At 39.4% G+C, this 15,151-nt stretch overlaps 1 protein-coding gene across 3 annotated transcripts in view; it reads left to right on the top strand.

The window, feature by feature from the left end:
- engl (endoglin, like) overlaps positions 1-14,845 on the top strand; it is a 20,089-nt gene extending 5,244 nt beyond the window's left edge. For all 3 annotated transcript variants that reach the window (XM_015048179.1, XM_015048178.1, XM_015048177.1), the window contains exons 4-17: positions 2,742-2,879; positions 2,967-3,141; positions 4,179-4,350; positions 4,427-4,571; positions 5,086-5,278; positions 6,187-6,260; positions 7,042-7,197; positions 9,158-9,226; positions 10,001-10,249; positions 11,031-11,495; positions 11,773-11,890; positions 11,958-12,059; positions 13,194-13,305; positions 14,202-14,845. In XM_015048179.1, coding sequence (XP_014903665.1) covers positions 2,742-2,879; positions 2,967-3,141; positions 4,179-4,350; positions 4,427-4,571; positions 5,086-5,278; positions 6,187-6,260; positions 7,042-7,197; positions 9,158-9,226; positions 10,001-10,249; positions 11,031-11,495; positions 11,773-11,890; positions 11,958-12,059; positions 13,194-13,303 — 2,166 coding nt within the window. In that variant the 3' untranslated portion in view covers positions 13,304-13,305; positions 14,202-14,845. The remainder of the gene's footprint in view (positions 1-2,741; positions 2,880-2,966; positions 3,142-4,178; positions 4,351-4,426; positions 4,572-5,085; positions 5,279-6,186; positions 6,261-7,041; positions 7,198-9,157; positions 9,227-10,000; positions 10,250-11,030; positions 11,496-11,772; positions 11,891-11,957; positions 12,060-13,193; positions 13,306-14,201) is intronic.
- Positions 14,846-15,151: the final 306 nt, after the last annotated feature.

Genomic DNA, 15,151 nt, shown 5'->3' with positions numbered 1-15,151 from the left:
GTCCCGTCTCAGAGGTCTGTTCTGACTCTGAGGCAGGTCCTGATGCAGAGACAGGTTCTAACTCTGAGACAGGTCCTAACTCTGAGACAGGTCCTGACTTTGAGATGGGACCTAACTCTGAGGCAGGTCCTGACTCGGAGACCGGCCCTGACTCCTCCGAGTCAGTACTGACCTCTGAGTCGACCAAATTTAGAGGCCCAGCTAAGCGTGGACTAAACACAACGTTTGGTCCACTCTTGGCGGGTTCTTGCCTCTCTTCTTCGTCTGAATCGTCTCCACAACACGTAGCCTTTTTGATGAGCCCCCATGCCTTTTGAAGAAAGGTGTCTTGGAGATTGATTTTCCGCGGTCATGCCAGGGATCTTCTAAAGCACTCTACAACCTTGTAAATCACAATTGAGTTGTCGCTTTTGATCATCTTGAAGAGCACGTCTCTAACCACATCTTCATTGCCACAGAGAAGCTGCAAGATGTCTCGGCAGAGTTTTTTCTCCATTTTCTCAAAAAACACAAAATCGATATCTTTGACTTCTTTCCAGAGTTCTGGAGCAAGCTTTCTCTGGACTGGTTCGGTGTGCTTCTGTTTGTAAGCCCCATAGCTAGATCTGTTACTGTTACTGGATTTGTAAATCAATGTCCAAAGGATCTTTTCCACCATAACTCTCCTTTCGTCTTCTGTTCCACGTCTGAAGCCCATCCTGTTTGCGTCCCTCAAAAATTGTTCAGGATCCATGGTTGCCTGAGTATAATCCTCACTCAGGCAGTTTTCATCTGCGTACAAGTCCTCAGTAGGAAACAAAGTCTTTCGGATCTTTCTCTTTGTAGACGTTAACATCTTCTTTGGACCAACGGGATTCTCCAGGTGCTTTTTGAATTTTTCCACAATAACTTCGTGTCCTTCTGGGTAATCGAGCAGTGCGATTAAATGCAGTCCACTGGCAAAGTGGAATGCATCTCTCGCAATACTCTGGAAAATCCTTTCACCGAGCTCTTCTGACACCTTCGAGAGTATGTCCACATTTATATCTCCAGTTTTTCTTAAAAGCAAGATCAAAATTTTGCTATGTTGTTCCTCAAAGGTGTGTCGGACAAGATGCAGAGTTGGTCCATCCGCAGCCTTTTCAATTACTTCCCACAGAAGTTCGCTGAGAAAGTCTCTTTTTTTGTAATTTGGACTTCTTTGACCAGGATGGACTTTGTTTGACAATGTTTTCTTCACTTTCGTCCAAAAAGAGACCTTAGGCCTCACATCCATTTCCCTCTGTGGGCTTTCGTCAGTCATCTTTATTGTGCTGAGCTAAAACGTCCAAATGAATCTTGTGTCGACTGATTTGTGGTAACTGATCAGAGAATTAACTGATCAGTTGGTTATGTCATGGACTCTATGACATCATAAAGTCATCCTCAGAAGGGCCTCATGACACAGACATCATTTGAAGTCATGCTGATGACATCATTGTCAGAAGAATGGCAACTGTTGCTAAGGGTAAAAATAGCACGCAGTGAGCATGGGCTATGAAAAAAAAAAAATCTGTGGGCACTAAATGCATTATTCCCGCAAGTCTGAACTGGCAGTGATGTGCGCAGCTTAACAGGAGGGGTCAGGGAACCATTGGACACTCCACTTTACCACCCTACCCATTTTTATTTGTTATTTGGGTTCCATCTCCTAACAGGCATAGAGCAAAGTGTCAATGGAACCACAACACGACCTGGTGGGCCGGTCTATCAGTCTTGTGATGCCCACTGGTGTGTGCCCACAAAAGTGAAAAAAGAGCATGCATTTCTTTAAATGTTCATGGGGTTATGATAAGAAGATATTTTATTTGTTAACGGGTTAAACACGATGGGTGCAGTTTCTGTACTGCAGAACTGCAGTACAGAAACACCTGAGCAACAGAAACACCGCGCAGTTTCTCATAAACTGAGAGAAATTGGATGTTTTCCGTCTGCAGCTTAAAATATTCATGCTCAGTATCTCTAAAACACGACGGTATTTCTCATTTCTACAATTAAAACTGACAAAACGCAATATGATATGTAGTGATATGTTTCTTCATAAAAAGCAAATAAATATTACTACCTACTATTGTGGTAAAGGCTGTTGTGTTGTGAAATTAATTAAAACCGTGAGCAATGAACCAGTGGAGAAGGTAGCCCCTTTTCCACCGGCTTTTTTCCGGGGCTGGTCCTGCTTTTTAGGTCCCTGCTTCGGCCCTGGTTTGGTGGGTGACGCTGTTCACTGATTGGCCGAGGGACAGACGGAGCAGCAACCTTTCATCGTTAGCTAGTTAGCTAGAAAGCTAGCAGGTTAGCCATTTTCCATAAGTTATTTATTCATTTGTCAAGGACAATTAAATAAATATAGAAAGAGGGCTAAAACTTCAAAATAAAATTGGTAATTATTTTTAGTTTTTTTTTCTATTTAATAATAAATTCCACACATTAAATCACATTTATTATTATTTTTGGCCATCCGAAGCCAGTTGGTGGCACTGGGTTTAATTTAGAGGCAGCAAAGTAAAGAACGCTGAATACCAATGTATGCCACAATTTGAAAACTGTTGAAACTGTGATTTCCTTTCAACTTTACGGTGCATCACATAAAGTGCTAATAAAATGCAATAAAGTTTAATGACAAAATATGACCAATGTGAAGGCGTATAAAACTTTTTGTAAGGTTCTATAAATAGATCAATTTTTGTCGATCTTTCACACCAGTTTTTTTCTCCTATCTCTAGGTGACTGTGTTCCTGAAGCCTCTGAATCCGCCCAGCGGCCCTCTCAGGGCTCTCCACCTGGTGCTCAGCTCCATACTTCCAGTCAGCTGGTGGTTGGAGGCTGAGCTGCTGCCCCCTGACTTCCCAGTGCTGGTGCAGGTCAGTCAGAAAGAGCAGGAAAAAAAAAAAAAAAGACTATGATCACAAATATTTGATTTCAGACTCCTTTTTTAAATGACCTGCTAGGTGTCTCCAAACTCCAGCGTCCAATCACAGAATCTACGCTTGAGCGTTCAAACAGTTCCTTCGTTACCTTTTCGCCTCCACACGCTGCACCGCTGGGCGATGAAGCACCATGGCAACCTGTCCTCACTGGTCCACGCGAAGCAGGGCAATCGAGTTTACATCCACCTGGGAGAAGGTGAGGGAGAGAGAAACTACACTGTAATTAAAAAACAAAGTGTAACGACAACCTTCAAAATGATTGAAGTCAGGACTTTTGAGAACGAATGGGTTGCTATTTTATTAATGCAGGATGGATTATGTTTATGGAGAAATTACAGAAGAACCGAGACCCTGGAAGTAAAGGTTGTAAGCACAGGAGCGACTAGCTGCGTTTCCATTAACCACTTTTTTGTGCAATTTGACATTTTGGAAATAAATTTGCTTAGTGGAAACACAGCAATTTTGAAAAAACTCGATTTCAATAAAAAGTTTTTTTTTATTGCTTGGATGAGGTGTTTTTTAAGCTGTATTGAAATTGGTTTATTTCACGAAATTTCAATGGAAACACTTTTTTCAAATCGCACGAGTCACATGATCAACAACCGGACATTCTTACTGGAGGAAACCACAAAGAAGACAGGAAGTAGTTTGAGCATGACGGTGCGGTGTGAGTTTTAATGACGTATCATGTGAACAAAGTTATTCACGTGTAATTTTAATTGTACAGAAATCATTGCAATAATGTGGTTTGCACTGGAGTCATTAGCAGTGGGTCAACGTTATTTGAAAGCTTATGTTTTGAGGATAAATTGTTAAATTTCACGTCAGTGCAGTGACTCAGCAATCATTTCCCCTCTTTGGGAGTTTGTTGAGAAATATTTTGTGAAATTAAGTTCATTAAAGTAAGGGCGTGTTTAATTGTGTAGCACATTTTAGCAACCAAAGCAAAGTGCTTTACATGATAAAATCATAACACACTTACGAAACAAACATCAAAGTTTGTGAAAATCATCAACAGTATTCATCATTAAATGTACGTTAGTTTTTGTTTTTTTTTAATAAATGTTACAGTTATTTTGAATTAAAGTCAAATGTAAACAGGTGAGTTTTTAGCCTTGATTTAAAGGACGTCGATGTTTCGGCGGTTTTGCAGTTTTCTGGAAGTTAGTTCCAGATTTTTGGAGTGTAAAAAATAAATAAATAATTCTCTCTTGCTTTGGCTCTGTGTCACAGATCCGACCCTTCCTGCTGTGTGCCAGCTTCAGTCCTCCTTCCTGTTTCCTAATTACATGACCTCTGACCTGCAGCCGCAAACAGTGAAGGGCTGCAGCTATCCCAGAGGGAGCGAGGCCAGTCCTGAAGTCCATGTAATCAGGCTGCGTTCAACAGGATCCTGGATCAGAGGGTGGGTCCGGAGTTAAGATCCGATGTTGTTCTGTTGAACTTACAAGGAAACAAAACGAAGCATCGTTTTCTCTCAGCTCTCTGCAGGGCAACGTCACGGTCTCTCTGGTGCCCCCGGTGGCCACTTCAGAACCCCACGAGGTTATTCTGGTTCTGAGCAGCTCGGTCCCAGTCACCTGGGTGATTACAGCCACAGAGATCAGGGGTCACGTCTCTGTTCACGTAAGGCTCGAATCACATTTTACATGATCTAATATAACAGCCAGTTGAGCTGACAGATTTAACATGCAGGAATAAAAATATAATTACAGTTCATTCACTGCAAAAACACAGAATCTTACTAATTAGTTTTGGACTAGATTCTAGTGCAAATATCTTAGTTCACTTGAAATAGGACAAAACTAACTTATAAGTAACTTTTCAGTAAGAAATAGGAGCTTGTTTTAAGTCAATAATTCCTTTATACTTGTGAAAAAGTACTAGTTATTATTTCACAAGTACTTTTTCATCAATATTAAGGAATTATTGACATAAAACAATCTCCTATTTCTTACTGAAAAGTTACTTATAAGTTAGTTTTGTCCTATTCTCCTTTATGCTACTGAAAAGTTATTTCAGGCTTGTTTTGTCTTATTACAAGTGTTTTAAGATATTTGCACTAGAAACTAGATTAAAACTTCTTTGCAGTGTGCCCGACCACATGTACAGTTAATGCTTGTAATTTCTTTCATTTCAGTCCTCCAATAGTGTCTCGTTGCCGTTTCCACCAGAGCCCAACGTAACCATGTCCAGCAGGCTCTTATCTGAGCCGTCTGCTGGCTCTGGTCCTCTGGTTTGGGCCACTGAGAGCGGCTACACCGACATTAGGTCGTACACTGAGGCTGAGCTGGCCAATCGCTTTGTGATCCAGCTGGCAGAAAGTGGGACAAGTAGGTTCCTTCTGTCTCTTTTGTTATGTGCCGTCCTACTCAGTAAACTAGAATATACGAATATATGAAGCTTATTTGACAGATACATGTCCGTCACCTTTGAGAATAACAACTTTTTAGGGGGTTTTAAACACTCTTTAAGGCCAGATTTCTTTATTACAAATGTCTTTTATTGAGCGATGTGATATTCTAATCTTAAAATGTCGTGTTTTCATCAGCCATAAGCAGAAAAACATCATAATTAACAAAAATTATGACAAAAAAAAACACCTGTTTGTGTGATTAATCTATGTAATGTATGCATCATGCAATATAATGTAAGACTGATAATGATCTCTCCTTAGATTCTGATTTGTTCTGCACCAACAAAAAAAATGAATATATGGCCATTATGTAACCTGAGGAGAGTCATATCTTAGGCCCATTATTCAACCCATATAATACCCATACATGGAAATCTTGCCCACATTAGCTACGTTTCCATTGCCCATATAATTGGGCAATTTGACGTTTTGAAAATAAATTCACTCAAAGGAATTCACTCAATTAAAAAAAAAACAATAAAGAAAATGGTGGGTTGTTCGGCCCTTTCAGAAATCTATTTATTTTGCAAAACTGCAACAGAAACACTTTTATACACAACACACAAGTCACATGATCAACAACCGGATGTTACTACTAGCGGAAACCACAAAGAAGAAGATGACAGGAAGTAATGTGAGGATGATGACGCGCGACAAAGTTCTGCGCACATTTGCATTGGCTTTTATTTACCTGGGTTTCCTTGATCACATTCTCCAGCTTCCCGGTTGTACGTACTGTTGCTTTAAGGTACAGATCAGATTTATTGTTTGTAAAATCTGAGCTCTTCCATCTCTGCCTTCCTGTCTTCTTTTTGGTCCCTTCAGTCCAAGAGAGATTACCAGTGGTGAACTGCGATGGCGGGCTCCTCAGTGTGACGGTGGACCAACAAAAACTCAAGGTCTTCAAACATAGAAGTTAATTGTTCCGATGAATGTTTTATTTCACTAAAGATAGGCTGTCTGTCTACATCAATATGTTGAGTAATTCTCCAAAATATGTAAAAAACATCAAGATTTAGAATTTTTTTTAATCACTATTCTATTACATTCACTTAGCATAAATGCTAACTTCATACAGTCTGATTTTAGATGGCCATGAGTAGGAAAATTTTATTATCACATAATATATTATGACTTTATAGCCAAATAATACCATTTTTCATCACAATCTGCCTTTTGATTAAAAGAAGATATGTAATATTTTATTTTAATCACATGAAAACTGATTTTATTCTCATAGTTTTATGGGGGGGTTGTGGCAGCGTCCTTGTCAGAAACTTTTCCATTTCCTGCTAGCTAAGCTAGTCTGAAGAGCAAAGCAGCTTTATGAGTTTGTCTGTCAGCCAATCAGAAAGTAAGCATCAGAATTAACATTTAAGTTAATTAAATGTTAATTCTAGCTTATACTTTAGTTTATTACTGATTAGAAAGAAACTCATCACCTGTTTTATTCTAAATCCTGTAGATGTGTAGTAGTCTTAGCAAATAGAAATAATTTTGATAACTCTAACTGACCTAAACAATAAAGTTTTTTTTTTTTTTTACTCCATACAATGTATGTAAACATTTTGGTTTCAGCTGTGACTGCCTGGTGCCAGTTGAAGCTTTTCTACTGGTTCAGATCTGAATTTTGTCCTGTGTGTTTGTAGTTAAATGGATTCCCTGGGTTGTCTCCTCCAGAGCTTGTCTTTGCCAGCTGTTGCCATGACGCTGCGGGACCAGAGATGCCAGGCCATGTCGAATGGGAGCCACTTCCTGTTAGCGCTGCCGATCATTTTCTGCGGAACTGAGGGGATTCTGCAGGAACAGCCCAGAGGGGTGCTGTACAAAAACATGGTGAGAGTTTCTCAGAGTGTGCTCAGCATGATGAAAAAAACAACATCATTCTTTTACATCCTAAATACAGATTCTCTGTAAGGAAGTAGAGACACATCCCTGCAGATGTAATCTAAAATGTATCGTCTCCGCTTTTTCAAATTTGTTTTAAAAAATACTCAAAACTTTCTCTTTTATAATAAATATTGCTTTATTTTTGGTTTACTACATAATAAACAGTACATTGACATCTGTAGTTGTAACATGAAAAAAGATTCAGGGTGTATGAATAATTTTACAGAAAACAACAGATATGGTGGTGGTGCAAATGAACAGAAAATCATTTTATAGGGACAGTATTTTGAGTTTTCCAGGCCCATAGTGCCATTTTATAGCATCAGCAAATAACTATGTTAGCTTCAGTTGTTATAAAAGTGCTCTATATATAAAATATGACTTAAAAGAAATTTTACTTCCTAATTTAACACCTTGAAATTGGGCATCTGTCTCTTTAAGAAACCCCTGCTCCTTCTGAAACTCCACCTTCAGGAAGTCATCACAACATGGCTCCTTATGTTAACCCCTTGACATTTTTATTAGCATTGCACTGAGAAGTAGCTTCTATAACACAGGGGTGGCCAAGTCCAGTCCTCGAGAGCCACCATCCTGCAAGTTTCAGATGCATCCCTGCTTCAACACACCTGAATCAAATGACTGGTTCGTTATCAGGCCTCTGTAGAGCTGATCCCGGTCTGTTGGAGTAAGGATATTTCTAAAACTTGCAGGATGGTGGCTCTCGAGGACTGGACTTGGCCACCCCTGCTATAACAGCTCAGCAGACGGGCAGGCCCACCAGGTGTTTGCTAATTGTTGTTGGCTAGTCTGAAGGAGCTGAGTCAGGAAGTCATGCTGCTCTGTGAGGCTCAGAGGCGGAGCTATGCCCAGCCAGGCATTTTGCACAGCTGAATGGTTGCCACTCTAGACGTGTTATTGATGACAGAATAATATTATAATATTATTAAAAGCTCAAAGTTGATTTTACATGATATTATCCCAAATATTATGTACATTTCTGTTGTGGAAATTATTCCACTGAAAAATTAAAAACTGCCAAAACCTGGATTTGTTATATCTCTCTTTTTTTATTATTATTGATTCCTCACTTTTTCAGCCATATTATTAAGAGCCATTTGGAGTCTGTTTTCTTACAATAAATGCCAGCCCACTTACTAAGATCAGAGATTTTGCTAACATTTTATTGTTGGTTGAAACTCACTTGTTTGAGTGGAACAGAACTTGATTCAGATGCTTTTTTTTAGCATTTCATATAATGTGTGTATTACTTATATAAACATATTTATATAAGTATCACTAAGCAAAAGAAGCACTACATTTTTTTATAGTGGTTTAAGATTGGAGACAAGGCATTGGTTGACCAACCTCTAGAGGAGGAAGAAACTTTACGCTTTACATCATTTTATTTTTACGTATTGGGAACTTTACTGTCAGTTTTTCTGAGCAATGATCAGCTGTAGCAGTGACACCAGCAGTGTTTTATTATTCATCTTCATCAGCCATTAGACGTCTGCTGCTGTGCCTAATGTTCTGTCTAATGTATCGACTGGCCTTTTGTGACTCGTGCCCCATGTCATGTTGACCAGAAAGTCACTGAATTCGCTGAGGACTAAAAGTGGATCTTATTAAAGGAGGCAAATAGTTGGGAAGATGATGTCAGTTCAGAGGCAAAAAGCAAAGAAAAATATTTTTTTAAAAAGCAAAACTAATTGTGGTGTTACATAAAATATATTTTCCTGTTTATATGGTCTTAATTGTTGCTTTTGGTGCCGTTGATGAATAAATTAAATAGTGAAACCTTACTGAAAGTTACCTCAGATAATCCCCAAACATGAGAGAACTTAAAGTTGAGTTGTTTTTTGTGTTTATGTTTTGATAGTGTGTGTTTATTCTGTTTTATGATCAGTTGTTGCTATGGCGAGCCCAGCCGCAGAGCGTCGCTGCACACGGAGAGAACAGGACCTTTGGCGTACATGTGAGTTCTTTCAAAAGTTCATTGAAGTGTTAAAAAAAAATCTTCCAGTTCAGTTTCAGTTCAATTTGTTTATATAGCACCAATTCACAACAAATATCGTCTCTTACATAAATCTAAATGGTCCCGGTTATCAAACAGTGCAGTAGGCTCAAAGTATTCAAAGTATTTTTTAAAAGATTTTAATCAAAGGAAACCCAGCAGGCTACATTGAATCATTTACTTACAGTTTTTACTTTACTGTCTTTCTTTGGGATTTTATTTGATATACTGACTGAAACCAGACTGGAAACAGAGAAATATTTGTGAAAAGTGAGGATTTTTAATTTTTAATTTCTTTGTTAAATAGTTGAGGATCAATCTGATTGGACGAACGTCAACTGTCATGTCTTTCCACAGACTCTGTCCAGCTTTCCTAATTTTACTTGCAGCATGATGCTGCCACCACCGTGTTTTATGGTGGGCTGTTGGTTTTTATGCAGATGAAAAATTGCCAGTGTGAACTCTGTTTACAGTTTAGGTGACTTTAGAAGGAACATAGTTTCACTAGATTTTATTTAATGGTAGCAGATTACATGGATTAAACATAAATGCACACCACACTTATCAGATCTTAGTTTATAAGAAAAAAAAACATGTTTTATTTTTCTTTCACCTCACAATGCTGCCGTCCTATAGGTGTTCATCTATCCCAACTAATAAGCAAAACTCACATTTTTTTAAAGCGCATCAGTACTTTTAGAAGAACTCACCTGTTTTTCTCATTTTCCCTGTCAGATAAGCTGCTTTGCCACCAGCCCCTCAAAATCTGCTCCTGATGATGACAACGTGACCCTTCCTCTGATTGGACGGTTCGCGCGGGGGGCACGGCGGGGTCCAGAGTCAGCCCCGACTCCCCACCATCTGCTGGTCCCCGTACTCACATCAGGCCCCGCTCTGCAGCTGAGGCTCTTTGTCACCGACAGCTACAAGCGGACGTGGACCGGGCCGTGTGTCATCACCGCTGACCACCGCGTCTTTGTCGAGGTCTCTGCGCCGGTCCGACTATTTTTTTTGTTAACATAACAAAAAAAAAAGTTATGTTAACATAACTTTTTTGTTATGTTAACAAAAAAGTTATTGAACGCCGGGGACGTTCAATAAGCTTCCCCGGCAGCTTATTGAACGTCAAGATTTCAGATAAAGAAAACGAACATTTTAATAATCAATTATTCTGACAATTAATTGATTAATCTGATAAAAAAAAATTGCACATTCCGTGGAATTTTTTATTTAACCATTTTTACACAATATTAGAAATAAACTAAAAGATGCAAAAAATACTTGAATTTTCCTTTTATAAATAGGTAAATAAACATTTAATTGCTTAAAATGCAATAGCAGCATTCCGTTGGTGAGCGCTCATTTGTAGCATCTGCAGCTAAAAATAATCCTCCGAACATCAGCATGTGAAAATCTCATTTCTTTTCTTTTATTTAAAATCAGTATAGTGTAGGGCTGATCTGGTGATATTATTTTTTTCACTAACCAATTGATAATTGAATAGCAACAGATGCTTAATAGGAGATTTAATGCAAATTGTGTATATTTTGCATTAAATATAGCCCCTTTCCTTAACCGTGTACTCCAGTTAACGATAAATGAATTACTAAATATGAGTTGACAATCATTAAGATAGATGATTAGTCACGATTAATCAGATTAATCATTTCAGCGCTAATTCAAATATGTATATATATTTTTTTATTTATGTTTTGCTTCTAAACTTCTATGAAAGTTTCTTAATTCGAAGTCTATCTCGTTGCAGATTTCTGCCAAAGCCTCCCTCACAGACGCCGTGCAAGTGGAGTCGTGTTTTGTATCTCCCCAGTCCGACCCGAAGAAATCTCCCTTCTGGACCGTGATAAGTGGCGGCTGCTCCTCGGATCCCTCCGTCAGGCTCGTCGTAAAGGCAGGTGGTGACGAGGACGAAGACGCTTACGGCGAAGAGGAGGAAGACGTCGGACGTGAGGGGGACAAAAACGACCGCAGTGGGAGAAGATTCTCGGCAACAGACGACGGCTCGCCAAATGTGGGAGATTCGGAAAAAACGCAACTGTTGAGATTTAGCTTCGTCCTGCGGCCGGTTTATAACGAGTCCATGCAGTTCGTCCACTGCAGCCTCCTCCTTTGTCTCCCTGACAGAGCAGAAGAAGAGACCACACAGGAGGCGAATAGCTGCCAGAGTGGGGTTCCGATCCCCCCACTTGTTCCAGGATCATCCAGACATCAGGTTTAAAAAAAAGCATAGAATAAAGTTCCTTATGAGGGTGGGCGATATGAACTTACAGTTTTATCACAATATTTTAGCGGTACTATTGCGATAACGATAAAAGTGATGATAGGAACTATTGACTGCTTTTACCGTTGTCACGATTGTACCTCGAAATATTGCAATAAAACTTTAAGTCCGTATCATCCACCCCTATTTATGCGTTTTTTTATATAACCTAATATTTTAGGTCAGGTGTGTGGTGAACTCCTGACTCTGTCCTGTATTCCAATGTCAGTGTGAGATCAGAAACCTCTCCAGGCCCATGGTGGTCACCCGGCCCATTAGCTCACTGGTAACCAAACTGGAACCGACTGCTGGTGAAAGAACGAAGAGTCTGAGTCCAGAGAGCAGCAGTGAGTATCGTCTGATAAATACTTTCACTGAACCGCAGTTTAACTTGCCTCATGCTCTTGTCTGCAGGGTTTGTGTTGCACGAAGGGCTGCTGATGGGAATCGTCTTTGCAGCTTTTCTGGTTGGAGTCAGTTTAATGGGGGGACTGTGGTGCATTTACACATATACAGGTAAATGCAGGAAGCAAGTCTGGTCAGATAATGACACAGACCTGTTGACTGACAGAACATATCAGAGTGTTATAAAAAGAAAACAAGAATCGCCCTTTTGGGAATGTTTCAGATCAGCAAACAAATATAGAAAAATAAGAAATATTAATGGAAATTTCAGGTTTTCAAAGGTGATTTTTATTAGGAGTAAAAAAGTGAACATTCATTTATGAATGAATAATGTGGTGAAAATATGACTGATTTTATCTTCAGTTATAAAGAAAAGCTGTGTATATCAAACATGACTTAAAAGAAATTTCACTTTGCAATTTGATGCCTTGAAATTGGGCCTCTGTCTCTTTAAGAAGCTTCTGCTCTTTCTGAAACGCTGCCTTCGTTATTACACCAGTTCTCCTCCATTATGCAGTTTATAAACATTCTTAGGAGCATTGCAGTGAGAAGTAGCTCCTGTAATGAGCTCAATAGACAGGAAGTTTCACCAGGTGTTTGATAATTGCTGCTGGCTAGTCTGGAAGAGCTGAGCCGGGTCATGTACAAGGGAGGGGCTTTGGGTAAATAGGCGGTGCTTGGTGAGAGCAAACGCTTAGCCATCCCTGAACGGTTGCTACAAAGAGATAAAAGGATTTCTCAAACATGCACGAATGAATCAAAGCCACACTCCAGGTGTGTTTTTAAAGGCAAAATAGCATTATAACATGATGTAAAGCTTAAAAATGTCAATTTTACTTAATACCCCCACTTTCATATTTTTTGCTTCGAGAGAAACAGATTAGGCAGTTAGAAACATTTCCTTGTGTTTGGTTGTGTAAATGAAAGTTATCCAAAGATATGCAGACGTTTGCCAAAGGCAAGATCAGTTTGCAACCACAGAAATGAAACTATGTCACCCTGCATCTCGGCACAGACCGTACCGGTTTAACAGTAAACATAAAAACAGTCGACAGCAGGGCAGACGCTGATTTAATCTGTGGCTCAGAGAATGTGTGTGAACACCAGACACAGGTTAGACGCAGCTACACAATGGAAATTTGAGACGTGAAAGTGTGCTTTGGTGAACCGATGGGACTTCCTGTGTCATCATAAAATTATACTGTATCTTGTTTTTGATTGTTGTTTTTTGTTGTTGTTTTTTAGGGGGACACCCAGAGTCTTTTAGAAATGCTCACTTAACAAATCAGACTCAAGAGGGATGCAACAACAGGACTCCACCTTTCCTGTCTGATCAGTCCTCCAGCTCAGTTTAGAGGTAAAACATGACAACAGCATAATCAGAAAGCAAAATGCCTGCTGTGTTTGTTGTATTTGCAGAATCTTTTGGTCATTTATATATCCAAGTATGCAAAGCCCTGTGGTCTTGTTAACATGTGAGAAATGTTATCAAAATATCTAAGGACTGTAATTGCTCCTCAACTTTAGGTTCAAAATGTTTTGAAGTGACATTCCAGCTTGAACACTTTGATTATAAATCAATTTGTTGCCATTTGTATGTACTTATCTTATTGTGCACTTAGAACAAGACCAGCTAACATCTAAGTATTTTATAGTCACAAATTTGAAAAGTAATTTGAAGGCCCTAACCACTTGAAGAAGTTTTACTTTTGGTTTTTAACATCCATACTTGTCCAATCTGACCTGGTGTTACCCAGGGATCCATTCTTGGTTCTCTTCTGTTTTCCCTCAGTAGTCTTCCATATATCTCATTATATCAGTCACCTCACTCTTAAGTTGCAAGTGACAGACATTTTAGTACATGAGCTAAAGAAATACTTTGATATTTGACAAATGCTGTATTTATGTTTTTATTTTCATTTGTAGTATCAAAGTTTGGCTTGGCACAGCTCTTTCATCACATGAAACCTGCCAAATGATGCCGACAAAATGCTAATAATAGCTAATCAATTTAGTCAGAACCCAATCTACCGCTTGCCCTCTTTTCATATTAAAAACATTAGAGCTGTGGACCAGCTGGGGGGGAAGAGACTGAACTGAAATTCAAAGCTGTGCATTTAAAATAAACTGCAGCGGTTAAATGCTTCTGTCAGTTCCAGAAAATTTATCAGCATTAGGCAAAGCACCTGCAGATTTTCAGCTCTGATGTCCCAGATAAGACTGAACAGTTGCATTCTTTTATCTCCTTCTCAGGATTTCCTCCTGCAAATCTGAGAGTGGAGAACTGGGACAGGGGTTGCAACAGCTTCTGTGCGTTTTTGTATGTGAGAACACAGCTGCTTTCTTTCTTGCGTGTGCAGAACCGTTTTTGCACCTCCAGTGAGTGCCGTTTTCATGTGCGCCGAAGAGACAAGAGGCCTCGAAGCATGCGAATACAGTAGTCTCAGTCATGCGCGGTGTTGTTTAAAGTGCTACGGGTTTGATTCAAAGTGAAAAGTCGCTAGTTTGATGGTGCAGAGCAGTCGGCACTGAATCATCACGGAAAAGGAGCCCGATCGGCACATGACGAGACCCGCATCTGGATTCAACAGAGGAATAAAAATGTTGCTAGTGACTCAAACAGAGAGCACACCATCGACACCTTTGGGTTTGTGTGGTAGAAAAAAAAAAGGTGTACTAAATGAGCTGAGATGCGTTGGCCCCTTGTTTCAACTCCAAGACCCCAACTGCTGTGTAATTGTTTTTTTTGTTTTGTTTTGTTTTGTTTTGTTTGTTTTTAAGCTAATGTGCTTTGTTGAAGTCAAATGCTGTAACCTGTAATGTTGGATGTTACATTATTCTATTTGCTTAAAGTATAAATAAATCACGTTTTGGCCTCTCGGGGGCAGCAGAGCAAAGTTTCGTTTTCAATGTGAAGCCAACATGGAAACACAAGAGTAACATTTAGTGACGTTAATTTTAGTTTTCTTCTGTATTTTAGACATCCGTACTCCGTTAACCTGATTGGGTACAGTTTGGGATTTTCACAGAAAGGTCCTGTTACAAGGCTCCTGTAGAAAACTATCATGGCGGCTTCAGTTAGCATAGATAGCTAGAAGATGCTGAAGCTAACAGCTAGTCCCGCTAGCTAGTGACAGCGACCAAGATGTTTTCTTACAGCATGTCTCTCACACTTTAAAGTGGTCCCAGGTTTCACTACTCCC

This window comes from Poecilia latipinna, unplaced genomic scaffold (assembly GCF_001443285.1).
Source record: "Poecilia latipinna isolate Pla-1442-1.1 unplaced genomic scaffold, P_latipinna-1.0 Scaffold865, whole genome shotgun sequence".
In the NCBI taxonomy this organism is placed as follows: Eukaryota; Metazoa; Chordata; class Actinopteri; order Cyprinodontiformes; family Poeciliidae; genus Poecilia; species Poecilia latipinna.
Note: the sequence above shows the minus strand (reverse complement) of the source record. Positions and strands in the feature narration are given on the sequence as shown.